This window comes from Papio anubis, chromosome 1, assembly GCF_008728515.1.
Source record: "Papio anubis isolate 15944 chromosome 1, Panubis1.0, whole genome shotgun sequence".
Taxonomy (NCBI): Eukaryota; Metazoa; Chordata; class Mammalia; order Primates; family Cercopithecidae; genus Papio; species Papio anubis.
In genome coordinates this window covers 9,014,283-9,041,559 of record NC_044976.1, presented here as the reverse complement: position 1 = coordinate 9,041,559, position 27,277 = coordinate 9,014,283, and the positions used below count along the sequence as shown (strand labels likewise).

Below are 27,277 nucleotides of genomic sequence, written 5' to 3'. Positions count from 1 at the left end.
TTCCTTGGTTCAAATGATTCTTCACCTTGGCCTCTCAAAGTGCTGGGATTGCCAGCATGTGCCACCACACCTGGCCAAGTTGTTTAGTTCAAATGTGCGCAAGAGAAGCAGACATAGAGACCGAAGGCCTGGGCTCTAGAGCCCAGACACCTGGTTCTTAGCCAAGCAGCCAGGTGATATCGGGCAAGTCACCTACCCTCTCTACATTCCACACACTGATCTATTCTTAAAAAACAGAGATAGGCCGGGAGTGGTGGCTCATGCCTGTAATCCCAGCACTTTGTGAGGCTGAGGCAGGAGGAGTGCCTGAGCCCTGGAGTTCAAGACCAGCCTGGGCAATATAGTGAGACCCTGTCTCTATTTTTTGAAAAAGAAGAGGCTGGGCACGGTGGCTTACACCTGTAATCCTAGCACTTTGGGAGGCCGAGGCGGGTGGACCATGAGGTCAGGTCAGATCAAGACCATCGTGGCTAACATGGTGAAACTCTATCTCTACTAAAAATAAAAAAAATTAGCCAGGCGTGGTGGTGGGCGCCTGTAGTCCCAGCTACTCAGGAGGCTGAGGCAGGAGAATGGCGTGAACCTGGGAGGCGGAGCTTGCAGTGAGCTGAGATTGCACCACTGCACTCCAGCCTGGGCAACAAAGCGATACTCAGTCTCAAAAAAAATAAATAAATAAAAAATAAATAAGAAGGAAAAAAAGAACCCTAGAATAATAGTCTTGTCTTCCTAGAGGATGAAGCCCTAAATGTCAAGGCCTCGAAGTGCCTGGCATGTAGGGGATGCTGGTTAAGTGCTTGCTATTATTATTGCTATTTGCTGTTATTACATGAGCTGATAGAAATGGTTGCCTAAACTGGAGAGCCTAAGAAAAATGCTAATAAAATGAGTTGGATTTGAGGAAGAATCTTTTTTTTTTTTAAGATGGAATCTCCCTCTGTCACCCAGGCTGGAGTGCAGTGGTACAATCTCGGCTCACGGCAACCTCCACCTCCCAGGTTCAAGCAATTCTCCTGTCTCAGCCTCCCGAGTAGATGGGACTATAGGCGCTGCCACTATGCTTGGCTAATTTTTTGTATTTTTAGTAGAGATGGGGTTTCACCATGCTGGCCAGGCTGGTCTCAAACTCCTGACCTCAGGTGATCCACCCGTCTCAGCCTCCCAAAGTGCTGGGATTACAGACGTGAGCCACCGTGCGCGGCCTGAGGAAGAATCTAGGAAGATACTTGAGATAAGGCAGAAGAAACTTGAGAAAGGAGGAAGACTGAATATGACAAAGCTTACCCCCTGCAATCAGCAAACAGTGAAATGAGAACCAAATGTCGCATCGAGACTGACATGAATAAGGAAGTTTTCTTTTAAAAATAGCAGCTCCTAATTGGATCCAGGAAAGATCATTCACCACACGCAGTCATTTGGCTCTTGTTTACCCACCCACCCTGCCCTTTTTTTTTTTTTCCACAAAAAAAGAAGAGACTCAAAGAAGATTTCTTCTGAATGTGTTTCACCATTTATTGTAGTTTGCGTTAGGAATTGAACAGAGGACATTGTCTGTGGAGGGGAAAAATGGAAAAGAAAAAAGAAAGTATGTTTTTTATAGACTTAATTTCTTCAGAACACTTTATGGTTTCAAATCCTTTTTTACCCCAAAGGACATTCAAGAATTCAAGTATGTTAAGTAGGGAGCGGTAATACAAAAAGTCTGATACTTGTGTGCGCGTGTGGCTGTGTTTGTCTGTGTGTGTTGAAACCGGCAGACATACTCCCACATTCTTGCACCCTCTTTTGCTTTGGTAAGGCCAAACACATCATACAAATGACCCTGCCTCAAACTCACACACCCAAGGGTTGAGGAATTGATGTACCCCCAGAGGATAACTGTGAAGGTTTCGAACTGTCACATAGCATTAAAAAAAACAAAAACAAAAACAAAAAACCCAACCCTCATCTTCCCAAAATACGGTAAGTCACATAAGTCCTGATACACTGACACCCCTAGATTTTGCTGCAGTTGCTCCTCAGGTGCCTAATAGAGGCTTATTACAAGGACCAGAGCAGCAAGATTTTCTTTATTTTGTTTAGAATAAAAAAATCTTAAAGGGACATTTCAAAAGAAAAAAAACTGAAATTCAAATTCTGAAAATATCTTGCCTTTTTTATTAATCATGTCATCTAACACCAATTAAAAAAACAAATATGTGAATATGATATAAAAATACGATCCCAGGATGAACACTTGGTAGCAGGCACAGTTATCTCACAGAATATATGTTTGGTGGGCCGGGGACAGGGGTTACTTCTGTTTTTGCTTCTCTTAAAAAAATCCACAGCAGTGCAAGTAGGGTCAGGAAGGGGGAGAGGGGAGAAAAGATTCTTTAGCAGCAAAATGTCCAAGGTTCTCTAATCACAATCAAATCAACGGATATTGGATTAAAAAAAAATTCATGAAGGGATGCTGCCCAGACCCATCAGCCATCACTAAAAGACTTCAGTTGCCCCAAACTGTGACATACGAAGGACGTGCTTTATTACACAAGCAACCATAAAACCTGTCCTTTAAGCTTTTGAGCGTGTTTGTCACTTAAATATATGTACAGGAACCGGGCTCCTCTTCTCATCCGTGTCCTTCCAGGTCTCAGCATTTGCTCGCTCTGGGTGGGCCTGGGTGGTTTGCCACATTTGGCCTCCAACACGTGAATGGCAGCTTTGCTGCGGCCGCTGCTTCTGCTTGCCTCGTTGGCCTTGGCTGTGTCTAGCAGAGGGTGGGCGGCGGAACGGTTTAGTGATCGCTGTTCTGTTTCTCTCTCATCCATGCCTGAATCTGCTCTTTCAGTTCTGGCACTGAGAAAAGAGAAAAAGGAGGATTAATGCCCCAGATGGGAGGGCTCCTCCTGAGAGAGGATGCCTGTCACTCTGTATAGATGGGAAGAAAAGGCCATTCATTCCCTCATTGAGCCAAAGACTGCAGAAGGACTGGGACGAGAGGGAGGGACTGGACGTCTACAGGGAAAAAGGGCCAAGAGTGTTTTGGGTCTTTGCTATAGAGTGTCATAAACTAGGTAGTTTCTGCATTTGATAAATTTCCCTTCTGTTTCATCTCCGATATGTGACTCGGGCATTGTCTCTTGGCACTGATGCCAGCGCTGCGCCTCGAACTGCGCCTTCCTCTACCTGGTTCCAGCATGCTCTCTGTCAGCGTCTGCCGGTTGAAGGGGTCCGTGGGGGAGTTGAGCAGGTGCCGCAGGATAATGGAGCGGTCCATGATGGTGCCGGAGGGCAGCCGCACGGGGTCAGTCATGAGGGTGTCCATTAGAGGGTCTGCAGGGACAAAGCAAAGCAAACTCTAATAAGAGAGCCCAAGACTGAAAAAGAAAACAAAGCTCCTTCTACTGGCGAAAAATCTATCCAAAGGAACAGCAATCAAAGGGCCCCTGAGAGGCCCCCAGGTTTAGAAGGAAATCAGCCTTCAATAAAGGCATATACATTGCCTTTTGTAGAGGCGAAGGCACTCCTTTGTCAGCTACTGCTGGGGGAGGGAACAGAGAAGAAAGGGCCTGGGACAGACCCAGCAGCAGGCCCCACAGGCTCCGTGGGGAGGACGGCAGGCTGGAATCCTTTGCCTTAGGACTTGGGGGAATTCTTCTTTGAAAATGTGAATCCCCACTTGCAAAGGCAGCCCTGCCCTTAGAATCTTCAGGGCTGTTCTCTGGCTTTAAGTCAGGCTAACAATGTTTCTTCCTCTCAATTTACAATATGAGCTAAAAATAGGCAAATGTAATTTAAGACAGATTGCCTCAAAAAGCAGCTCTAGCGCACCATTAAAAAATTAATAGCACAGGATGTCTTCTTGTAATGTTATCGATTTCCAGTTAACTCAAAAGAAATCAGCATAAAAACGACGACTCCACTTGCCTCTGAACTCATCAGGAGCGTCGCTGTAGTCAATTTCTGCGCGTGCATTCTTGGCCACTATCTCCTCCACTTTCTCGGCGAGCAGCTTAAATTTTTCTATCGCTATTGTGGATTTGATCCCTGCCTTCCGCATCTTTGAAATTACTTCTTCAAACAACTCCTTACTGTAGGATCTCTGCAAAGGAGGAATGGCAACGTGAGACGTAAAGGTATGTGAGGTGGAAAAAAGCGAGCTGCAGAAAATATCCAAAGTATAATCCATTTGTGGATTTTTCCCCCCTTAAGAAGCCCTAAAATTATATATACTTATATATTTTATATATCCCAGTCTTTATGCATTTATAGCCACATAAAAGTATGCACTTTTCACGCTTACAAATGGATAAGGACTGGAATAATATGTGCCAAACTGTACGAGGTCACTCCCTCTGGAGAGGGCTGCAGGCCTGAGGCAGATGGGGTTTTTTTTTTTTTTTTTGAATTTTTACAGCTGGCATGCATTTCTTTTAAAGCTTCAACATTAAAAAGAGAAGGAAAGCTAGTCTATTTCAGTCCTTGGGGGGACACTGTGCCCTGCTAGCCTGTAAGAAGAGGTGAAAATTTCAGCTCTCTTCCACAAAGGTAAGCATGGTAAAAACAATCCACTATTGTTCATACTCTAGATGAGCTTTCTCTTGTTCACTTTTAAGCCTCCTTCAAGCTCATTTTGTTCAGCACAGCACATGTCAGGGGCTCCATGGACGTGAGACCACCCCGGTGAACTGATGAACAGGACCGGGAACAGACACAATTTATGTCCCCAGGAAGGGAAGATGTGGAGTGGAGGACGGGCGCCCACCATGGACCCAGACAAATCTGAACTTGGATTCTGGTCCTACCACCTACCAGCTGTGCGGTCACAGGCAAATGTGAACCCTCTTGAGCCCAGGCTCTTTGAGTGTAAAATGGGCAGAGTAACATCTGCCTCACAAGTGTCTAATTCACAAAAATGACTGCCATGCCAAATAGCAAAGTATGTTGTAGTTTGTATTCATAGTAAAACACATATAGCAGAAACACTGGCCACTAGCTTAGTGATGATATATATTTGTATTGGTATCACCATCGCGAAACAAGTGGCCAGTGTTTTGGCCACATATGTTTTACTATAAATATATATATGTATTTTGAGACAGAGCTTCATTCTGTCGCTCAGGCTGGAGTGCAGGGGTACAATCATGGCTCACTGCAGCCTCAAACTCCTGGGCTCAAGCAATCCTCTCACCTTAGCCACCCAAGTAGCTGCGACTACAGGTGCAAGCCACTGTGCCCAGTTCATTTTAATTTTAATTTTTGAGACGGAGTCTCACTTTATCACCCAGGCTGGAGTGCAGTGGCACGATCTCAGCTCGCTGAAGCCTCCACCTCCTGGGTTCAAGTGATTTTCCTGCCTCAGCCTCCTGAGTAGCTGGGATTACAGGTGTGCGCCACCATGGCTGGCTAATTTTTTTTGTATTTTTAGTAGAGACAGGGTTTTGCCATGTTGGCCAGGCTGGTCTGGAACTCCTGGCCTCAGGTGATCTGCCCACCTTGGCCTCCCAAAGTGCTGGGATTACAGGCGTGAGCCACTGTGCCTGGCCTAAACCTCTTTTCTTTATAAAGTACCCAGCCTTGGATATTTCTGTATAGTGATGCAATGGACTAACACAAGAATATCTGCAAATCATATATCCAATGATATGATATCACCTAGCATCCAGAATACAAAAGAACTCTTCTGGTTGGGCGCGGTGGCTCACGCCTGTAATCCCAGCACTTTGGGAGGCCGAGGCAGGCGGATCATGAGGTCAGGAGATCAAGACCATCCTGGTTAACATGGTGAAACCCCATCTCTACTAAAAATACAAAAAAAATTAGCCAGGCGTGTGTGTGCACACCTGTAGTCCCAGCTACTTGGGAGGCTGAGGCAAGAGAATTGCTTGAATCTGGGAGGTAGAGGTTGCAGTGAGCCGAGATCATACCAATGCACTCCAGACTGGACAACAGAGGGAGACCCCATCTCAAAAAAAAAAAAAGAAAAAAAAAAAAAGAACTCTTCCAACTCAACAACAAAAATACAAACAACCCAATTAAAAAATTGTCAAAGAACATGAATAGACATTGCTCCCAAGAAAACATAAAAATGGCCAGTAAGCACATGAAAAGGTGTCCAATGGTATTTGTAATTAGGGAAATACAAATCAAAACCACCATGAAATACCATGTCACTTCTACTAGCATGAGTATTTAAGAAACAAAAACAAATTAACATGTTTAATTTAAACTTCATGATGGAAAGAATATAAAGCAAACAAAAGAAAAAAAATGAGAAAGAATGGAAACTTAAACCTTATACATTGCCAGTGGGAATGTCAAATGGGCAGCAGCTGTCAAAGACACTCTGGCATCCCTCAAAAAGTTACACATGGAATTACCACATGACCCAACAATCCCACTCCCAAGTGTATTCCCAAAATAACTGAAAACAGGTGTTTAAATACTTGTACACGAATGTTCACAGCAGCACTGTTTACAACAGCCAAAGGTTGGCGACAACCCAAATGTGTATCAATGGATGAGGATAAACAGATGGTGGTATATCCATACAACGAAATATTATTCAGCCATGAAAAGGAATGAAATACTGATACATTCTACAACACAAATGAACCTTGAGACATGATGCTAAGTGAAATAAGCCAGACATCAAAGGTTGCACACTGTATAAGTCCATTTATATGAAATATCCAGGATAGGTGAATAAGTAAATCCAAAAATAGGAAAAGAGAGACAGAAAGCAGATTTGTGATTGCCAGGGGCTGGGGCAAGAGGTCTAGACAGTGACTGCTTTAAGCTTTTCCTTTCAGGGTGATACATGTTGTGGAACTAGGTAGAGGCGGTGGCTGTGCAACGCTGTGACTGCACTACATGCCACCAAATGGTACACTTTCAAATGGTTACTTTTATGTTACATATGAATTTTACCTCAATAAAGAAGAAAAAATTAACAGAAAATGAAGCATTAAATTTGTGAGATGCAGACTCGTATTGTGGTAGGTTAGTGGAGGGAGCAATTAACTTAGGAAAGACTGACTGCATGGGGGGAAGCGTGACTTTGATGGGATTTTTGTTTTTTTTATTTTCTAAGCAGATGCTGAATCTTTTTTCTTTTTTAATGGAAAATGGTGTTAACAGACAATGCTTCATGGACAACAGATATGCAGTCTGTCCACGGAACTGGCATCTGCCCATAAAGGTACAGTCTAGGCCACTTTAACATCTCCCTATCCTGGTCCTCTTGGCTCCTGGGACCAATGTGATATCCCACTTCTCTGGCGTGGAGCTCTGACCTCAGATTCCTGAGCATCAAGCGCAGTGGCTCTTCATCCAGGTACCTTTTTGGTTTTTGAGATGGAGTCTCGCTCTGTTGCCCAGGCTGGAGGGCAGTGGCATGATCTTGGCTCACTGCAAGCTCTGCCTCCCAGGTTCACGCCATTCTCCTGCCTCAGCCTCCCGAGTAGCTGGGACCACAGGCGCCTGCCACCACGCCCGGCTAATTTTTTTGTATTTTTAGTAGAGATGGGGTTTCACTGCATTAGCCAGCATGGTCTTGCTCTCCTGACCTCATGATCTGCCTGCCTTGGCCTCCCAAAGTGCTCAGATTACAGGCGTGAGCCACGGCGCCCGGCCCATCCAGGCACCTTTTTGTCAGCCTTCTGGACATGAGTCTTCAGCCTACTCTTGGTATAGAGGGACAGAAGCCTCTCAGTTTCTTTACCTGCAAAGCTGTCATTTTCTTCTTCCTTTGTCTTCCCAGGAAAACAAGACATACCAAACCAAACCAAAGCCAGTTAAGATACTGCTGCTTCCAAAGGAGAAAATGCAATTCTATAATCTCTTCCCCAGTGCTTGCCAGCCGTCGTCCATCCTTTTGCACTTACCGCCCCCTGCTCCACCAAAGCTCTCTTCTACAACAATCAAGTAAGCAGGCCCCTAATCAGCTTATGGCCAATATAAACAGAAAATACCCAATAATCAGCATAAACACCACACTGTGAAAGGAAGCAAAAATACTTCTTTTTTTTTTTTTTTCCGAGACGGAGTTTCGCTCTTGTTGCCCAAGCTGGAGTGCAGTGGCGCAGTCTCGGTTCACTGCAACCTCTACCTCCCGGGTTCAGGTGATTCTCCTACCTCAGCCTCCCGAGTAGCTGGGATTACAGGCGCACACCACCATGCCTGGCTAATTTTTTGTATTTTTAGTAGAAACAGGGTTTCACCACGTTAGCCAGGCTGGTCTCAAACTCCTGACCTCAGGTGATCTGCCCACCTCGGCTACCCGAAGTGCTGGGATTACAGGTGTGAGCCACCACACCCAGCCCAACACTTTTTTTTTTTTTGAGATGGAGTCTTGTTGTGTTGCCCAGGCTAGAGTGCAGCGGCATGATCTCAGCTCACTGCAACCTCTGCCTCCTGGGTTCAAGCTATTCTCTTGCTTCAGCCTCCGAGTAGCTGGAATTACAGCTGCCTTCCACTGTGCCCGGCTAATTTTTGTATTTTTAGTAGGGATAGGGTTTCATCATCTTGGCCAGGCTGGTCTCGAACTCCTGACCTTGTGATCCACCCACCTTGGACTCCCAAAGTGCTGGGATTACAGGTGTGAGCCGCTGTGTCCAGCCCCAACACTTCTTAAAATATGCTTTTCTCTCCATGCGTCACCGGCAAGTGTGTGTTTGTTTCACCGCTCTGGAAGAACAGGACTATCTAGACATTCAAGGATCCCTGTGTGCCACTGTGCCAGAAACTGCTGTCTACGACTCAAGCCAAGTGCCACCAGAGGCCAGCACCATAGTCCAAGGCATGACCAGGCAATGAAATGTGTTGTTGGTCACCAAGGACAGGCCGCTCAAAGCACTCCTTTGTCACCCACTTGCTTTGCATCACCTCACTGGGCGTGCTGTGCCCATCCACACTGAAACCTTCTGTGTGTTACGTTAAGTGCCTGTGATGTGGTAGTCACAGGACAACCACCCTGGAGAGGGCGCACACTAAACAGCTCTTCCAAGCCTCTCTACAGTAACGATGGAAGAGCCCCAGGGGCTTTCCACACTGACCTCTGGCTTGGCTGGAGACTCCAGCTACAGTCAGGTGTGGACCCCACCTCAATGGCTAAGTGCTTCCCTTTTCTTTCCCTCACTGCAGGCTATGACTTGCCTTCTGTTTCTAAATCAGTGCAGTATTATATAGTCGGGGGCTAGTAAAGCAGTATATATTTTAACATCTCCTACAAGTAACTACAATTTCCTAACCCTCTTACAGACCACTACTTTGTATGAAAAAACTGCTTTAGACATACAGTCCTGTGTCGCTCTGAGAAATGTCTTGTTAGGCGATTTCGTTGTTGTGTAAACATCATAGAATTTACTTACACAAACCTAGATGGCGTGGCCTACACCACGTCGAGGCTCTATGGTACAGCCTATTGCTCCTGGGCTACAAACCTGTACAGTGTGGGACTGTACTGAATCCTGTCGGCAGTTGTAACACAATGGTGAGTATTCTAAACATAGAAAAGGTACAGTGAAAATACGGTATTATAATATGATGGCGCCACTTGGTCTTTGTGGTCCATCATTGACAGAAACAGCACATGACTATGTATTTTTTTTCCACTGCAAATCCTTTGTTAAGACCACTTCCCCTGCTACATCAGAAAGCACCTAAATATGTGAGTTATAGCTCCATAAAGCTGTCACTAAAAAAAAGTACCTACAATGCTTCTATTGTAACATTATTCCTTTGGATGAGATATGGGTAAAGAACCTTCTAGAATGCCTACTGATGATTAACCTGAGCCATGAATAGTATTTGGGTAAGTAGTGTGAACAAAGACAGAGACAAAGAAACAAGCGTGGTTCTTTGTGGGCTTTTTAAGTGGACAGCAGAGAGACTGAGGATATGGGTTCAAGGCCAGGCTGCCTGGACATCAATCATGCCTCTGTCCCACACTGACTCTCTGACCTTGAGCAAGCTATTTAACCTCTCTGTCCCTCTTTCCTCACTTTAAAACAAAGACTTTAATAGAACCTACACCAAAGAATTTTGTGAGGACTAAATGGGTAGAGATGTGAAAAGGGGGTGAAATGCGGTGTACAGTTAATAAACATTAGCTGTGAGGACGTTGAAAATGAGGCAGAACGGACCATGGACAGGGCCAGCCCTTTATGAGATGACTAGAAGATCACACGAGGACAGCTTAGCCTAAATTGGTGGCTGTGGAAATGAAGCACACACAGACAGATCTGCTCACAGGAGAGCCATGGAATAAAGGAGAGGGAAGAAGGTAAAGATAACCACACGAGGTTTTCAATCCGCACAACCCCAAAAATAACAGCATTCTAGCAGGAGACTAGGGAGGAAGATTCTGATCCCTTGAGAAATCGGGCTCTTTTCAGAAATGTAACAGATTTGTCAAGAAGGCCCTTACAAAGATGGGGTAAGAACTCAACTGGAAAGGGATCAGAGCACCAAATCTGCTCTTTACTTTTGTTTTTTACTTACTTATTTATTTTGAGACAGAGTCTCGCCCTGTTGCCCAGGCTGGAGTGCAGTGGCACAATCTCGGCTCACTGAAACCTCTGCCTCCTGGGTTCAAGCGATTCTCCTGCCTCAGCCTCCCGAGTAGCTGAGATTACAGGCATGCACCACCACACCCAGGTAACTTTTTGTATCTTTAGTAGAGATGGGGTTTCACCATGTTGGCCAGGCTGGTCTTGAACTCCTGACCTCGTGATCTGCCCGCCTCGACCTCCCAAAGTGTTGGGACTACAGGTATAAGCCACTGCGTTTTTGAGACAGGATCTCTCTCTTTCGCCCATTCTGGAGTGTGGTGGTGCAATCATGGCTCACTGCAGTCTGGCCTCAAGCAATCCTCCTGCCTTGGCCTCCCAGAGTGTTGGGATTATAGGCCTGAGCCACCACACCGAGCCCAAATCTACTCTTCACACTCAGAGGAAAACAACCCATTCATCTTCACTGATACCAGACAAGTTCCCTGGCCACTGTGGTTATTATCTTCAAATCCGCCAGTAAACTCACAGAGAGACCAACTCAACTCACTGACCTGATCGTCAGCAATGGCTTTCGCGAACCGGGCACAGTCCAGCTGTAAGTAAATATCCGTCAGTTGGTCCAACAGCTTCTTTGGTTCAAAGCCGTATTTCTCAGGGTTTTCAACTTTCAGGTCACGGCACTTGGGGCCACAGAGTTGCTGAAGATTAAAGTTCAGCATTGCAGCCAATCGGGGTCCAAGTTCCTAGGAAATCACAGGATAATAGGACAATTCATGCTGTTGAGACAAGTGAAAAGGACCAACACCTCCCATTTCAGTGGAGGAACAGGAATTGGTTGGATTAGTCTTCAAAGAATCCATACAGGTGCTGTGTATCACAAGCTGAAGAAAGACAACATTATATTCCAACTTTACTCCCCATTTCCGATCTGATAATTCTAATACTTAATGGAATGTTGCAGGCTGATGAAATATTTATTTATAAATACCAACAGAAGCCAAACTTTTCTTTAAATTTATGCTTTTAATTTAAAAAAGTATCACTCCAAATTCATTGAGAAACAAGTAAAAGAGAGAAAATTATACAAATCTTACCATTATCTGAGCCAAAAAAGTTTTGAGTCACTTCTTCCAGCCAATATTTCATCAACCTTTTTCCCCTTAAATGTTAAAAGCCCCTGGCAGTTCAGTCTGTGCCATTCTTATGTACTTACCAGATACAGATAACAAAGTAAAGCAAGGAAAGAAGATAGAAGTTATGTCTTGAATAGTTTTAAATCCAGTCAATGAGACAGAGTAAACTTAAATGAAACACCTGGAAAATAATAATAATCTATGCAGGAATCTCACAAGGTGACTCAGTACTCACTACGGTTGGGCATGAATGGTTTTAAGCAAACCTGAAACAGGAAGATGTGGCTTAAAGAGCATTAAACACTGGCCATAAAAGGGAGTCATGAAAGCGTTCCTTTCAGTCACAAGGTTTTCATGAAATGTAATAACTGGATTTATTCAAATTCGACATATACTTAGCTTTTCAAGAATTTGCTTTTGCACAGAGTACTCCTGTATTCCACTGTTGAAAAGTTGTAAAATAAAGGAGTCATAACAGGACAGAGTTGGTCATTTTGTTTGAAGTAGGAGAGATCTGAGCTAGTCAGTGAAGAAGGTGAAAATGCAAACCTTAAAGGTTTGCAAAGTGAAATGCCTTTATACTTTGTCTGTGAAGGCCAGATAGTAAACAGTGCAGCAAAAGAAATGAAAATATCACAGCAGGCACAGGCATAAGGCTGGAGCCAAAAGAACAGGGCTACGGTGTACAGATGGCTCAGGTTTATGAGCAGGTTTAAAATGAATAAATTTATTTATTTATTTATTTATGTTTGAGAAGGAGTCTCACTCTGTTGCCCAGGCTGGAGTGCAGTGGCCGGATCTCAGCTCACTGCAAGCTCTGCCTCCCGGGTTTACGCCATTCTCCTGCCTCAGCCTCCCGAGTAGCTGGGACTACAGGTGCCCGCCACCTTGCCTGGCTAGTTTTTTGTATTTTTTAGTAGAGACAGGGTTTCACCGTGTTAGCCAGGATGGTCTCAATCTCCTGACCTTGTGATCTGCCCGTCTCGGCCTCCCAAAGTGTTGGGATTACAGGCTTGAGCCACCATGCCCGGCCTATTTATTTATTTTTGAGAAGAGTCTTGCTCTGTTACCCAGGTTGGAGTGGCGTGATCTTGGCTCACTGCAACCTGGGTCTCCTGGGTTCAAGTGATTATCCTGCCTCAGCCTCCCAAGCAGCTGGGATTATAGGCACGCCCCACCATGCCTGGCTAATTTTTGTATTTTTAGTAAAGATGGGGTTTTGCCATGTTGGCCAGGCTGGTCTCGAACTCCTGACCTCAGGTGATCCACCCTTCTTGGCCTCCCAAAGTGCTGGGATTACAGGCATGAGCCACCATGCCCACCTTAGGCCAGGTACTTCTATGTGTGTTTTCGCTTAATCTTCCCAACAAGTCTACAAAACAGGTGGGTGTTGACCTTGTTAAAGAGGAATTAATCAACTATTTGCTATCTGGCTTTCACAGAATTCTGCAAACCTTGAAGGGAGGCCAGTATCTGGGCAGTGAGCTGTTTTGTTTCGTGTTCCATGGGTCTTGAACTGAAATCTGTTTATGAAGAGACATGAGGTGGAAAGTGGAAAGAGTGGAAAAGAGTTGCCCCCAGGACAGGGAGTGGCAATAGTGCCTCTGCTGGAGACGACAGGAGTCACATAATGGAGGTAAGGGCAAATACAGAAAATCAGGGGAAATACACAGTAAGTATATCGTATTCCATTGCAAAGTAAACATGTCTCCACACAGGCAAATGGCTACCAAATCTTAGATCCCCCATCTTGCCTTTCTCACTATACTTGTCCTGGCCACACCACAAAACTTCTCAACTTTGTGGTGGGTGTGGTTGAAGCAGGGCAGAGATCTTCAGTGATGCTCCTCAGTTTCAATTTTAGTAACAGGAACCAGGTCTCGTTAGTTGAGGACAAACATTTTGACTATTTGCAATCCACCATAAACCTTAGTGATGGCCGGCTCTCAGTAACCTTTGGCTTCCTGAGTGTAACAAAGGTACAACTGAGAGAGCCAAAGATCTTACACAGTCTCAATGATTCTACTTAATATCCTTCCATTGTCACCGGCTGTTACCTTATGCTTTTTCTATAAATAAAATATAGGAATCAATAATGGTAAAAATATGTCATGACATCAACATGAATAATCCAACGTACTGTCTAAGCAGAAAGTGCACTAAGGCATTTGGAAGTGGCTGTAGACTATGTGGTGACATCAGACATCTACTCTTCAGTCCATCAACAGAGTCTGGTATCAACTAGCATAACTGGGAACAAAATCAGTAACAGAATTTCACTTATTGGTGACTATGATACTAAAATTTCCAGGACTTCAACAACTGCTGAAGTTATAAGTGAGAGAGTCTGAATGTAGAGTCCAAACCACCAAACAGAGCCCCTGGTTTCTACTCACCGGTCTGAGGAAGGGCTTCTGGACCTGCTTTGTGAGGATGTGGAACATGTCCACAGTTTCGGTGGCCAGGGCGAGGTAAGAGCGGGACACGCGCTCATCCTGAGCAAGCTGAGACTGACGGGCCTGCTGCTGATCCTAGGACACATCGAACAATCGCCAAGTAAGGCTCGGTCCTGGTCATCAGCTCAGCAAAGCGCCAAGCGCATAACTGGAAAGTGCGTGATAAATCCAACATGCTTAGGGAATGATGGAACCGCCCACCACAGCAAATTTCCCAGGTAACTGAAGTTTCATCCTTTCAGCCTCGGAGCTCTTTGAGACTTCCAGCCAGGTGACATTGGTGCCTTATTTACCTCCCATGAGCCTCTGCTTCCTCAATGATAAAAGAAGTCACCATCTACCGGGTGCGGTGGCTCATGCATGTAATCCCAGCACTTTGTGAAGCCGAGGTGGGCGGATCACAAGGTCAAGAGATCAAGACCATCCTGGCCAACATGGTGAAACCCCCATCTCTACTAAAAATACAAAAATTAGCTGGGGATGGTGGCTCACAGCTGTAGTCCCAGCTACTCAGGAGGCTGAGGCAGGAGAATTGCTTGAACCCAGGAGGCGGAGGCTGCAGTGAGCTGAGATCACGCCACTGCATTCCAGCCTGGTGACAGAGCCAGACTCCGTCTCAAAAAAAGAAAGTCACCATCAACTTCTATGCAGGATGAAATAAGAGAATCGAATATAGTATCTGACACACATCATGGTACTAAGAAAGGGCAGTTTATTTCCCTTAATAATAACTTTTACTTAGTCGTCATCATTATTATTTGTTGAGATGGAGTTTCGCTCTTGTTGCCCAAGCTGGGGTGCAATGGCGCGATCTCGGCTCACCACAACCTTTGCCTCCCAGGTTCAAGCAATTCTCCTGCCTCAGCTTCCCGAGTAGCTGGGACTACAGGAACATGTCACCGTGCCCGGCTAATTTTATATTTTTAGTAGAGATGGGGTTTCTCCATGTTGGTCAGGTTGGTCTCGAACTCCCGCATGTCAGGTGATCTCCCTCCTGAAGTGTTGGGATTACAGGCGTAAGCCACGGTACTCAGCCTTCTATTATTATTATTATTATTTTGGAGATAGAGTCTTGCTCTGTCACCCAGGCTGGAGTGCAGTGGCACAGTCTTGGCTCACTGTAACCTCTGCCTCCCGGGTTCAAGTGATTCTCATGCCTCGGCCTTCCAAGTAGCTGGGATTACAGGTGTGCGCCACCATGCCTGGCTAACTCTTTGTTGTTGTTGTTATTTATTTATTTATTTATCTTGAGACAGGGTCTCACTCTGTTGCCCAGGCTGGAGTGCAGTGGTGGGATCTTGGCTCACTGCAATCTCCGCCTCCCGGGTTCAAGCCATTCTCCTGCCTCAGCCTCCTGAGTAGCTGGGATTACAGGTGCATGCTACCATGCTTGGCTAATTTTTGTATTTTTGGTAAAGATTGGGTTTTTTGCCATGTTGGCCAGGCTGGTCATGAACTCCTGACCTCAGGTGATCCATCCACCTCGGCCTCCCAAAGTGCTGGGATTACAGGCGTGAGCCACTGTGACTGTTCTCATTTTTGTATTTTTAGTAGAGATGGGGTTTCACTATGTTGGTCAGGCTGGTCTCAAACTCCTGACCTCAAGTGATCTGCCCACCTAGGCTTCCCAGAGTGCTGGGATTACAGGTGTGAGCCACCATGCTCAGCCAGTCTTCATTATTTTAAAACTATGAGATGCAGTGTGCTACAGTATTGAGGCCTATGGGGTCTGCCTCTCTGCCTCTATAAGTGTCTGTGTACTACTAAGCTTTTTAAATTTTGTCTTTCCACACTGTGAGGCTGTCACACCACAGAACTGTCAGCATGCTTGCCTCTGGCACAGTCTCCTCCTTCAACTCTGCCATGGACTGGGGAGGAGATGATAAGAGCTGTTTGACTCATGGATACAATCAGGTACTGCACTGCAGGCTCTGAAATGGATACAATCAGGTACTGCACTGCAGGCTCTGAAACGGATCAAACACAGACCCACCAGGAAAAGCCTCAATTCTTACATCTGTTCGGAGGCCTTTTCTTGCTGGGAAAGGAACACAGCTGGAGTAGCTGAAGCTGGCTAGTGAGTGCCCTCTGGGTAAGTGCTCCAGTCTGCTTGATGGACATTCTGCAGGGATACTGGGGGGCCTGCCGTTCCCTGGCCAAGAATGAGTCCACTGAAAGAAAGGCAGTGCCAGGAAAGACACAAGAACAGCCAGGCGTGAACTACCTAAATGTGTACCTGGGTGTCTCAACAGGCCTTTTCTCAGCCTTTGGGTACTGGAGATAGGATAATAAGGCTCCCAACCCTCATGCAGCTTAGATTCCATTAGGGAGGATGGCTTCATAGAAACAAATACCCTAACAGATACAGTAAGTCTGACAGTGATGAGGAAAAATGAAGCAGGGTCAGGGGTCAGGGAATGCTACTCTGGAAAGGGTGGTCAGGGAAGGTCTCCCTGAGGGAGTGCGTATCTGAAGGAGTCAGGAAAATCTGGGGGGAAGAGCATTCCAGGTAGGGGGAAGAGCAGGTGCAAAGGCCCTCACGTGTCAGTGGAAGGGCCTGGAGGTGAGTCTGGCTGGGGTAGAGTGAGTGGAGGAGAGACTGTCCGAAGCTGAGAGCAGAAACACACTGTGGTGCCAGGTCCTGCTGAGTGCTGTAGGCTGCTCTCATCATGGGATTTGGCTCTGAGTGAGAAGGGATGCCCAGAAGGGCTGAGCTGAGTGGCGATATTGATCAGACTGGAGATTTTTTGAGACAGAGTCTTGCTCCTTATTGCCCAGGCTGGAAGTGCAGTGGAGCGGGATCTCGGGTCACTGCAAGCTCCCTTGTTTACGCCGCCATTCTCTGCCTCAGCCTCCCCGAGTAGTTGAGTACAGGCGCCTCCAGCCACTCGCCTCCGGGACGAACCTTTTTGTATTTTTAGTAAAGACGGGTTTCACCTGCCATAAAATTTAAAATGTGACATTGTCTCGATCTCCTGACCTCGTGATCCGCCCGTCTCGGCCTCCCAAAGTGCTGGGATTAGAGGCTTGAGCCACCGCGTCCGGCCCAGACTGAGATTTTTAACACCATCCCTGATATGGACATGCTCAAGAGTGGAGGTTGAAGACCAAGCAGTGGGCTACTGCAATAATCCAGGTAAGAGATGCCAATGGTCTGGAGGTGGTGAGAAGAGGTTAGATAATGGACATACTTTAAGACAGAGCCTAGAGGCATTTGCTGAGAGATGCAGAGAAATCAAGAACAACTCCAAAGCATTGAGCCTGAGCAGCTGGTAGAACGAAGGCGCAATTTACTGAGATTGGGCAGACTCAGGCAGGAGATGTGGACAACATCAAGGTTCTGTTTTGGATGTGGTGAGTTTGAGACACCTGTAGACACGTGTAGACAAATACTTGGTCTACAAGCCTGTAGTCAGGTGAAATCTGAGCTGGGGAGATCCATTCTGGAGTCTTTAGAATACAGGTATTTAACGCCTTGGAATACCTGAGCTCACCAAGCAGTGATTTTCACCAGGGGACATCGGGTTATGCGTGGGAGTGTTTCTCGTTGCCTGATGGCTGGGGGTAGGAGGGTACATCCCTGGCATTAAATGGCACGAAATAGAGATTCTGTATGTCCTGCAATATATGGGATGGTTTCTCATCATGAGTTATTATTATACCAAATTCCACTAGGCTCAAAATTCCAACTAGTGCCCTCGCTGAGAAACACTAACCTAGAGAGCACTAGTGGGAAAGAAATTGAAGCCTGAGGGTCGAGTGCCGGAGCTCACCAAGCACAGACGTCAGGAGATGAGCAGGAACAGCCAGGGTAGTGGGAGGGAGAAAGTGACTTCAAAGCCAAATAAAAATTATTTCTGAAATAGCAATTGCTGGAACTATTTGTGCCTTTTTCATCCATTAACAGAGGAAAAATCAGTATTATTTGTTCAGTTGGCTCATAAACAAATGCTATTAAGTATTGACTACGACTGTGCTATAGACCTGCATTCCAACATCTAAAATATACACTGGCCGGCCATGGTGGCTCACAACTATAATCCCAGCATTTTGAGAGGCTGAGGTGGGAGGGCTGCCTGAGGCCAGGAGGTTGTAGGCTGTAGTGAGCTAAGATCTGCCATTGCACTCCAGCCTGGGCGACAGAGCAAGACTCTCCTTCTTCCCTTTTTTTTTTTTTTTTTTTTGAGACAGAGTCTCGCACTGTCGCCCAGGCTGAAATGTGAAATGTAGTGGCATGGTATCAGCTCACTCTAACCTCCACTTCCTGGGTTCAAGTGATTCTCCCACCTCAGCCTCCCAAGTAGCTGGGATTACAGGCGCCCGCCACCATGCTTGGCTAATTTTTGTATTTTTAGTAGACACTGGGTTTTGCCATGTAGGCCAGGTTGGTCTCAAACTCCTGACCTCAGGTGATCTGCCGGCCTCGGCCTCCCAAAGTGCTGAGATTACAGGTATGAGCCACTGTGCCCAGTCAAGACTCTGTTTCTATTAAAAAATAATAATAATAAGGCTGGGCACGGTGGCTCATGTCTGTAATCCCCACACTTTGGGAGGCTGAAGTCGGTGGATCGCTTGAGGCCAGGAGTTCAAGACCAGCCTGGTCAACATGGCAAAACCCCATCTCTACTAAAAATACAAAAATTAGCCAGGTGTGGTGGTGCATGCCTGTAATCCCAGCAGGCAGAAATTGAGCCAAGATTGCGGCACTGTACTCCAGCCTGGGTGACAGAGTAAGACTCTCTCAAAAAATAAAACAAAACAAAACAAAATAAAAAATAACAATTTAATAATCAAAATAATAAGTAAATAAAAGATATGACCAGCTTGGGAAAACTAGCAATTAAATATCAAAAATATTAAAATATTATATTTTAATATTTATTTATTTGAGACGGAGTCTTGCTCTGTCACCCAGGCTGGAGTGCAGTGGCACGATCTTGGCTTACTGCAACCTCCACCTCCTGGGTTCAAGCAATTCTTCTGCCTTAGCCTCCTGAATAGCTGGGACTACAGGTGTGTGCCACCACGTCCAGCTAATTTTTGTATTTTTAGTAGAGATGGGCTTTCACCATGTTGGCCAGAATGGTCTTGATCTCTTGACCTTGTGATCCACCTGTCTTGGCCTCCCAAAGTGCTGGGATTATAGGCATGAGCCACCGCGCCCGGCCTAATATTTATTTTTAAAGGATGGAACACTTTATGAATTTGCATGTCATCCTCAAGCAGGCGCCATGGTAATCTTCTCTGTATTTTTCCAATGTTAGTATACGTGCTGCTGAAGCATGTGAGAACTTGTCTCTGTAAAAAAAATTTTTTTAATTAGCCAAGCGTGGGGGTGCATGCTTTTACATCCAGCTATTTGGGAGGCTGAGGCAGGAGGACCACTTGAGCCCAGGAGGTTGAGGCTGTGGTGTGCTATGATCCTGCCACTGCACTCCAGCCAAGGCAACAGATCAAGACTCTGTCTCTATTTATTAATAATAATAAAAAACAAATAAGTAAATAAAATATAAGCTGGGCATACCAAGCACTGTGAATGGTATAAAGTGGGTGTTACAGAAGTAAGGAGAAACGTGAGAATTTTCAGCTATGCTGATTGGCGAAGACAAACCTGAGTGAGTATTTGGATAGGACCTTACTCAGAGAATGGGTAGAACTTTAATACATAAGAAAAGCAGGTATAAATGGGAGCTAAACACATGGACAGAGATGGGAACAATAGACACTGGGGACAGGGGAGTGAGGGAGGAGCAAGGGTTGAAAAACTACCTATTAGGTATTATGCTCACTCCCTGGGCGACAGGTTGAATCATAAAACCTCAGCATCACATGATACACCCACATAACAAATCTGCACATGTACCCCATTCCCTGAATCTAAAATAAAAGTTGAAATTAAAAAAGAAAAAAAAATGGCTGGGCACGGTGACTCACGCCTATAGTCCTAGCACTTTGGGAGGCTGAGGCAGATGGATCACCTGAGGTTAGGAGTTCAAGACTGGCCTGGCCAACATGATGAAACCCCGTCTCTACTAAAAATACAAAAGCTGGCCGGACGCAATGGCTCACACCTGTAATCCCAGCACTTTGGGAGGCCAAGGAGGGCGGATCATGAGGTCAGGAGATCGAGACCATCCTGGCTAACATGGTGAAACTAAAAATACAAAAAATTAGCCAGGTGTGGTGGCAGGCGCCTGTAGTCCCAGCTACTTGGAAAGCTGAGGCAGGAGAATCGCTTGTACCTGGGAAGCAGAGGTTGCAGTGAGCCGAGATCGCACCACTGCACTCCAGCATGGGTGAGAGAGCTAGACTCCATCTCAAAACCAAATAAACAAACAAAAAAAATACAAAAATTAGCTGGGCTTGGTGGCAGGCGCCTGTAATCCCAGCTATTTGGGAGGCTGAGGTGGGAGAATCGCTTGAACTGGAGAAGCTGGGACTGCAGTGAGCCGAGATCGCACCACTGCACTCCTGCCTGGGCAACAAGAGTGAAACTCGGTCTCAGAAAAAAAAAAAGAAAAGAAAAGAAAAGAAAAAGTGAAGAAAAAGCAGTCCTCCCCACTTTGACATGAGAACCCCTTATGGAAATCAGTTCTGATTCTGAGCCTGACAATTCCAAGAACAGAATCAATAAACCTAAGCCAATCTAAGAAGTCACCAGCAACTGTCAAGGGCCTCATAAGCAACCAAGGATGTATCTCAGCTGCTGCTACACACGTCAGGAAAGAGCACTGGCACTGGCACAGCACGTGTTTTCCATGGAACCTGGCAAGCCAGGCCTCTGTTCTATTAATAACTGAATATAAAACCCAAGATCAACTGAAAGGAAAAAAAACACCCCACCAGGATCCTGAGTGATTCACACAGTTGCCTAGAGAAGCCCATAGGAACAAATCAAATTCTTGTCCAGCAGACATAATTCTAGAGATTTCTTTCCTAATTATGTTCATGAATCTTAATATATTCAGACAATAAAAGCTCTTCTCCAAAAAAGTCCTTTAAAATTAAAAAGGCAGAGAAAGTTTTCAGTGTACATTTTCAAAGACTTCTCAACCCATTTCTTAGCTCCAGATAAGGTGTTTCAGATTTTTCCTATTCCAACCCTGCAATATGATTTCATGGAAGGAAAATCCCAGCAAGTCAGATCGCATATCATCAGACCCACAAATGCAGCCCCAAAGCAGCTCTGCCCGTGTCCGGAGGCAGATGGCCTGCAAAGCTGTCCAAGCCTCTGGACCACGTCCTCACCCGGGGCAACTGGTCCCACTGTTCTTTGTTCTTCATCTCTTCCTGCACTTCATGGATTCGCTTCAGAGACTCCAGACTTTCATCGAGCAAAAACGTCGTGTCGTTTATCAACATGTTTATATAGCGAACAAACTGCTTCCCGGAGCTGGAAAGGCAATTATATTGTGCATGGTCATACATCTCCCTGAAGCAAAACGCCACTGCAAATCCCAGGGAACAGGCGCCTCCACCCACACTGCAACTATCTCACCCTAAAAGCCTGCCTACCCTGGCACAAGTCAGGCACTGTGGAATTCAAGGACTACCAAGCTTCTCTTTAGATTTTGTTAATCTTCTTTTTGAGACAGGGTCTTGCTCTGTCGCCCAGCCTGGAATGCAGTGGCACGATCACAGCTCACTGTATCCTCGACCTCCAGGGTTCAAGCAATCTTCCTGCTTCAGCCTCCTAAGTAGCTGGAACTACAGACACACGCCACCACGCCCAGCTAACTTTTGTATTTTTTGTAGAGACAGGGACTTGTTATGGTGCCAGGGCTGGTCTCAAACTCCTGGGCTCAAGCGTTCTTCCCACCTCAGCCTCCCAAAGTGTTGGGATTACAGAGATGAGCCACTGCATTTGGCCTGGATTTTTGTTATTCTTTTAAATTGTTTATGATAAGCTCATTCCAGTGGTGTTTGGAGCCACCTTGCATGATTGATGACAGTCAAGTGCTAAATATTCCAGAATTTTATAACCAGATTCCCCTGGCACCTTAAATTGGGCAATGGAGGAAATAGTCACACCATGGAAAACCAGCAAATGCTGAATCCCCCATCCCGCTCACCAGAGCAGGCTTACCTAGCTTACCTAGCTTACCCAGTTCACTCCCTCAGTGTTTTTGAGAGAAAACACGTTCTCCAGACTAGAACAGGAAATACGCATATACTCACCAATATACCAAGAAAAAGCAAATAATTAACCACATATAACAGATAACTACTGATATAGTTATTCCTTATCACAAAGACTGACGCACTGAAGAAAAATTGGAACCTGTAATATTGATAAAGTGGGATATTAACTTACTTTAGAACCAGAAGCTTCCAATCTAAGGAACTGTTCTGCAAATCGTGTTATAACGAGAACTTGTCGGTGAACTGAAATAGCTTGGCCTACCTCTGTTAGACTCTGGAGCTGCCAGATTCGTAGAGAAAAAAGAAGCTACACTTCAGGGTCTACAACTGTGCACTTGGGGGGTGGTAAGCCCATGCCTGGGGAAGAGAAGTTCCTGTGAACAGGGACAGGAGGCCTCAATCTCAGGAACATGGTAAGTTAAGGACAAGTGCTCCAATCAGCATCATTCAGAGACCAAGCCATGGGCCTGCCTCGTGTCCTAAGCTTGTGCCAGGCTTTAGCTGGAACACAATTCTGACCATAAGAGCAGTTTATGGAAACAAAAAGTTAAAGAATTTGCTCCACAGAAATCTATCTAGCAAATAGTTATTCCACTGGTAATATGTATATTATTGACTAGTAATTCGGTTAACAAGTATAGCTAGATTTGATCAAAGATCTAACATGGGTTGCAAAAGATCCAAGAAATGGGATAAAATTATTATTTATTTATTTACTTATTTATTTTTTTCAGAAAGAGTCTTGCTCTGTCACCCAGGCTGGAGTGTAGTGGCGTGATCTTGGCTCACTGCAAGCTCTACCTCCCGGGTTCACGCCATTCTCCTGCCTCAGCCTCCCAAGTAGCTGGGACTACCGGCGCCCGCTACCACGCCCGGCTAATTTTTTATATTTTTAGTAGAGACGGGGTTTCACTGTGTTAGCCAGGATGGTCTCGATCTCCTGACCTCGTGATCCGCCCGCCTCAGCCTGGGTGCTGGGATTACAGGCATGAGCCACTGCGCCCGGCCCTTAGATAGGATAAAATTTTTGAATAATAATCCAAGAGTTCAGCATCTTCATCTCCCTTTTGTTTTTAGACACTGACAGATAATTTAGATGGGATTACTAATGTCCAGGTTTAAGCAGTCACTCAGATTTCAGGTAGGTATATGAAAAGTCTTTAATTAAGGTTTAGGGCCTTACTACAAAGAATGATACTTTAAATGACAGCTCTGACCTAATTGTTGCAAAATCTAAAGTCCTTCCAATGTTCAAGAACTAAGATTTCATTTCACTCATTTTGACAACTTCATTTAACACTGTCATCATAGAAACACCAAAAAAACACTTAACCCAACATCTCAGCATATTCATAGGATCTTTTCTTTCTTTTTTTTTTTTTTTTGAGACGGAGTCTCGCTCTGTGGCCCAGGCTGGAGAGCACTGGCACAATCTTAGCTCACTGCAACCTCTGCCTCCCGGGTTCAAGCAATTCTCCTGCCTCAGCTTCCCAAGTAGTTGGCATAACAGGCGTGTGCCACGACACTCAGCTAATATTTTGTATTTTTAATAGAGATGAGGTTTCACCATGTTGGCCAGGCTGGTCTTGAACTCCTGACCTCAAGTGATCCGCCCTCCTCTGCCCTTCCCAAAGTGCTGGGATTACAGGCGTGAGCCACCACTCTCTGCCCTATAGGATCTTTGCTTGTGTACCACCCCCAAGGTATCTTAACAAATCTAAAATTCAGCAATATCTTGCAAGCAAAGCCATTTAAAAAATCCTGCCCACATTTAGTGGCACCTTGTGGTAAACTCAAAAGGAGTCTGAGACCACCAAGCAAACAGTCCACCAGAACCCAGCTGTGCCAGCTTTTAGGCTGCAATCCTACCTGCGATTTGCAAGAAAGCAAGTTGTGACACGAGGGGCCCCATACTCACTTGAACTCCTCCATAAAGGTGCCATGGTGAGCTATGTTTTGCCAAAGGCTTTTAAAAATGGTGCTAATGTGATAGCGAATTGTGAACTTGTCATAAAACTCGCTGGTGGCTCCGGTATGCTCAACATCTAAAGAAGAAAGACAAAGGGACTGAGGGATATGTACTTTCTTACTTTCCAAATCCAGTTATTGCCCCAACAATGATAGTGAATGTAAATCTGCAACATCAGAGAGCCGGTGAAATTTTGCACCTCTGCATGTAAGACAGGACAGAAATTATAAGCTGCTTTTAGAGACAAAAGTTTCACAATGAAGATTTGACAATGACACACCACAGAAAGGAACGGGGCTAGGAAAACTCCCATCATTAGGACAGCGTCAACTTACCAATGACCAAAAGCTGAATTATCATACTCCCCCACCTAATTTTAAGTCATTAATTTACAGAAAATCTATGGCACCTCAAATGGACATCCTTCAGCAGATAAAAAAAGTTAGGTTTAATTTTACTGAGGGCCACGTACTTCTTAAATGTGTCTATCTATTGACCATTTTTGGTGTTGAAAAAAAACCAATGTGTCTACCATCCCTATACCTACTAAAGAGGGATGAAAATCAAACTTGTTTGTCCAAATGGCAAAAGCTTAGGCATGAGAAATTTCAGAATTCATGACAAATTTTAATTTATTATTATTATTATTTTTTGAGACAGAGTCTCACTGTCGCCAGGCTGGAGTGCAGTGGCGCAATCTCAGCTTACTGCAACCTCTGCCTCTGGGTTCAAGCAATTCTCCTGTCTCAGCCTCCTGAGTAGCTGGGACTATAGGCGTAAGCCACCATGCCCAACTAATTTTTGTATTTTTAATAGAGATGGGGTTTCACCATATTGGCCAGGATGGTCTCATCTCTTGGCCTCATGATCCTCCCACCTTGGCCTCCCAAAGTGCTGGGATTACAGGCGTGAGCCACCATGCCCGATTATTTTATTATTATTTTTTAGGAGACAGGGTCTTGCTCTGTCGCCCAGGGTGCAGTGCAGTGGTGTGATAATGGCTCACTACAGCCTCAACCTCTCAGGTTCAAGTGATCTCCCACCTCAGCTTCCCAAGTAGGTGGGACTGGAGGTGCATCCACCATGCCCGGCTTATTTTTTACGGCCAGGTGTGGTGGCTCACGCCTATAATCCCAGCACTTTGGGAGGCTGAGGCAGGCAGATCACTTGAGGCCAGGAGTTCAAAACCAGCCTGGCCAACATAGCAAAACCACGCCTTTACTATTGATAAAAATACAAAAACTAGCTGGGCATGGTGGTGTGTGCCTATAATTCCAGCTACTCGGGAGGGTGAGGCAGGAGAATTGCTTGAATCCAGATACAGAGATCCAGATACAGAGGATGCAGTGAGCCAAGGTCATGCCACTGCACTCCAGCCTGGGCGACAGAGCAAGACTCCGTCTCAAAAACATTTTTTTCATTTTTATTTTTTTACAGATGGGGTCTATATTGCCCAGGTTGGTTCCAAATTCCTGGCCTCAAGTGATCCTCCCACCTCGTCCTTCCAAAGTACTGAGATTACAGGTGTGAGCCACTATACCTTGTCTTTGATATTTTCTATATTTTCCAAAGAACATATTTTTGTGTGTGTGACCAAAAAAGAAAACAGCTATTTAAAAATAAAAGAATAAGATAATTAACACCTATCATGTTAAGATCTGAAAGTACTTATATATACTCATTAAGTCAACCTTTCCTTAAAATAAACTAAATGTCATTTATTAATTGTATAGAAGTGTGAGCTACAGTGTGGCATGCTGACATAAGGACAGCCTACAAGAGGAAGATACTGGAGGACCAACCCAATGCCTCATATCATCTAAAATGCCCCTAATATCTGCATCAAATTCTGAATATAGTAGAGACTCAGTAAACGTTGTTAATTTATTATGTAACAATATGTATCTCAGCAGGGCCCCACATCTGTATTTCCAGCACTTTGGGAGGCCCAGGTGGGCAGATCACTTGAGCTCAGGAGTTTGGGACCAGCCTGGTGAACATGGTGAAACCCCGTCTCTACAAAAACCACAAAAATTAGCCAGGTGTGGTGGCAAATGCCTGTAGTCCCAGCCGCTTGGGAGGCTGAGATAGGAGGATCACTTGAGCCCGGGAGGTCAAGAGTGCATGGAGCTGTAATTGTGCCACTGCATTCTAGCGTGGATGACAGAGCAAGACCCTACCTCAAAAAAAAAAAAAAAGAAAAGAAAAGAAAATGAAACAATATACATTTCTCCCAACATTTTTTTTCTTCTTATTTACTTGTACTGTTCCATCAAAATCATACCAGCCCAAGTTCTAATTCCCAGGTCCTTGTTCCAGAAGGCCGTAAGTGGACTAGACTTGTGTTGAACCTCTCTCTCCTCCCCCCAGGTATTCTTGCTGCCTTCTTTCTTTCTTTTTTTTTTTTTTTTGAGATGGAGTCTCTGTAGCCCAGGCTGGAGTACAGTGGCAAGATCTTGGCTCACTGCAACCTCCACCTCCCAGGTCCTGGTTCAAGCAATTCCCCTGCCTTAGCCTCCCAAGTAGCTGGCATTACAGGTCCCCGCCACCACACCCAGATAATCTTTTGTATTTTTAGTAGAGACGCGGTTTCACCATGTTGGCCAGGCTGGTCTCTAACTCCTGGTGTCAAGTGATTCACCCATCTCAGACTCCCAAAGTGCTAGGATTACAGGTGTGAGCCACCGCGCCCAGCCTAACTTGAGCATTTTCTAAGCTAAAATACTATCTGTGTGGTGTAAGAGGAGCTTGTTCCACATACTGATTTTATGTGTGGCAACTCTAATTTGTATCTGAGAGTCCCATCTGCTCCGGGACCAGGACCTAATCAGCCAGGTCTTCACATGGAGGCAATGAGCACTGGGGACTATGTCTGTGATTCCTCCCTCGGGGGTACCCTCACACCAGTCCCTTAGTAGCTGTAGTAGTCAGGGGCACCTGTGCTAAAGGGCATCTGCGAGGCTGCTGCCACTTGCTAGCCACTGACCTTCAGCAAGCTTCTTGACCCTTTTAAGCTTCAGTTTCCTCATTTGTAAAGTGGAGGTATTTATAGTACTATCTTTAGGGCTGCTGTGGGGA

General features: G+C 45.3%; 1 protein-coding gene and 1 non-coding gene across 6 annotated transcripts in view; both read right to left on the bottom strand.

The window, feature by feature from the left end:
• Nucleotides 1-1,487: 1,487 nt before the first annotated feature.
• The window catches only part of UBE4B (ubiquitination factor E4B), a 147,188-nt gene continuing 121,398 nt past the window's right edge, over nt 1,488-27,277 (bottom strand). For 3 of the 5 annotated variants that reach the window (XM_031669297.1, XM_031669298.1, XM_031669318.1), the window contains 7 exons: nt 24,149-24,275; nt 21,337-21,481; nt 14,029-14,163; nt 11,051-11,242; nt 3,913-4,087; nt 3,172-3,318; nt 1,488-2,841 (listed from right to left, as the gene is read on the bottom strand). In XM_031669297.1, the coding sequence (XP_031525157.1) occupies nt 2,780-2,841; nt 3,172-3,318; nt 3,913-4,087; nt 11,051-11,242; nt 14,029-14,163; nt 21,337-21,481; nt 24,149-24,275 (983 nt within the window). In that variant the 3' untranslated portion in view covers nt 1,488-2,779. Of the gene's footprint in view, nt 2,842-3,171; nt 3,319-3,912; nt 4,088-9,237; nt 9,488-11,050; nt 11,243-14,028; nt 14,164-21,336; nt 21,482-24,148; nt 24,276-27,277 lie in introns of those variants that run through there. The other 2 variants (XM_031669358.1, XM_031669347.1) reach the window with 2 other exon arrangements.
• Nucleotides 19,270-19,372, bottom strand: LOC116272014. The gene has a single exon (XR_004180744.1). It is a non-coding gene; the product is annotated as a U6 spliceosomal RNA (small nuclear RNA).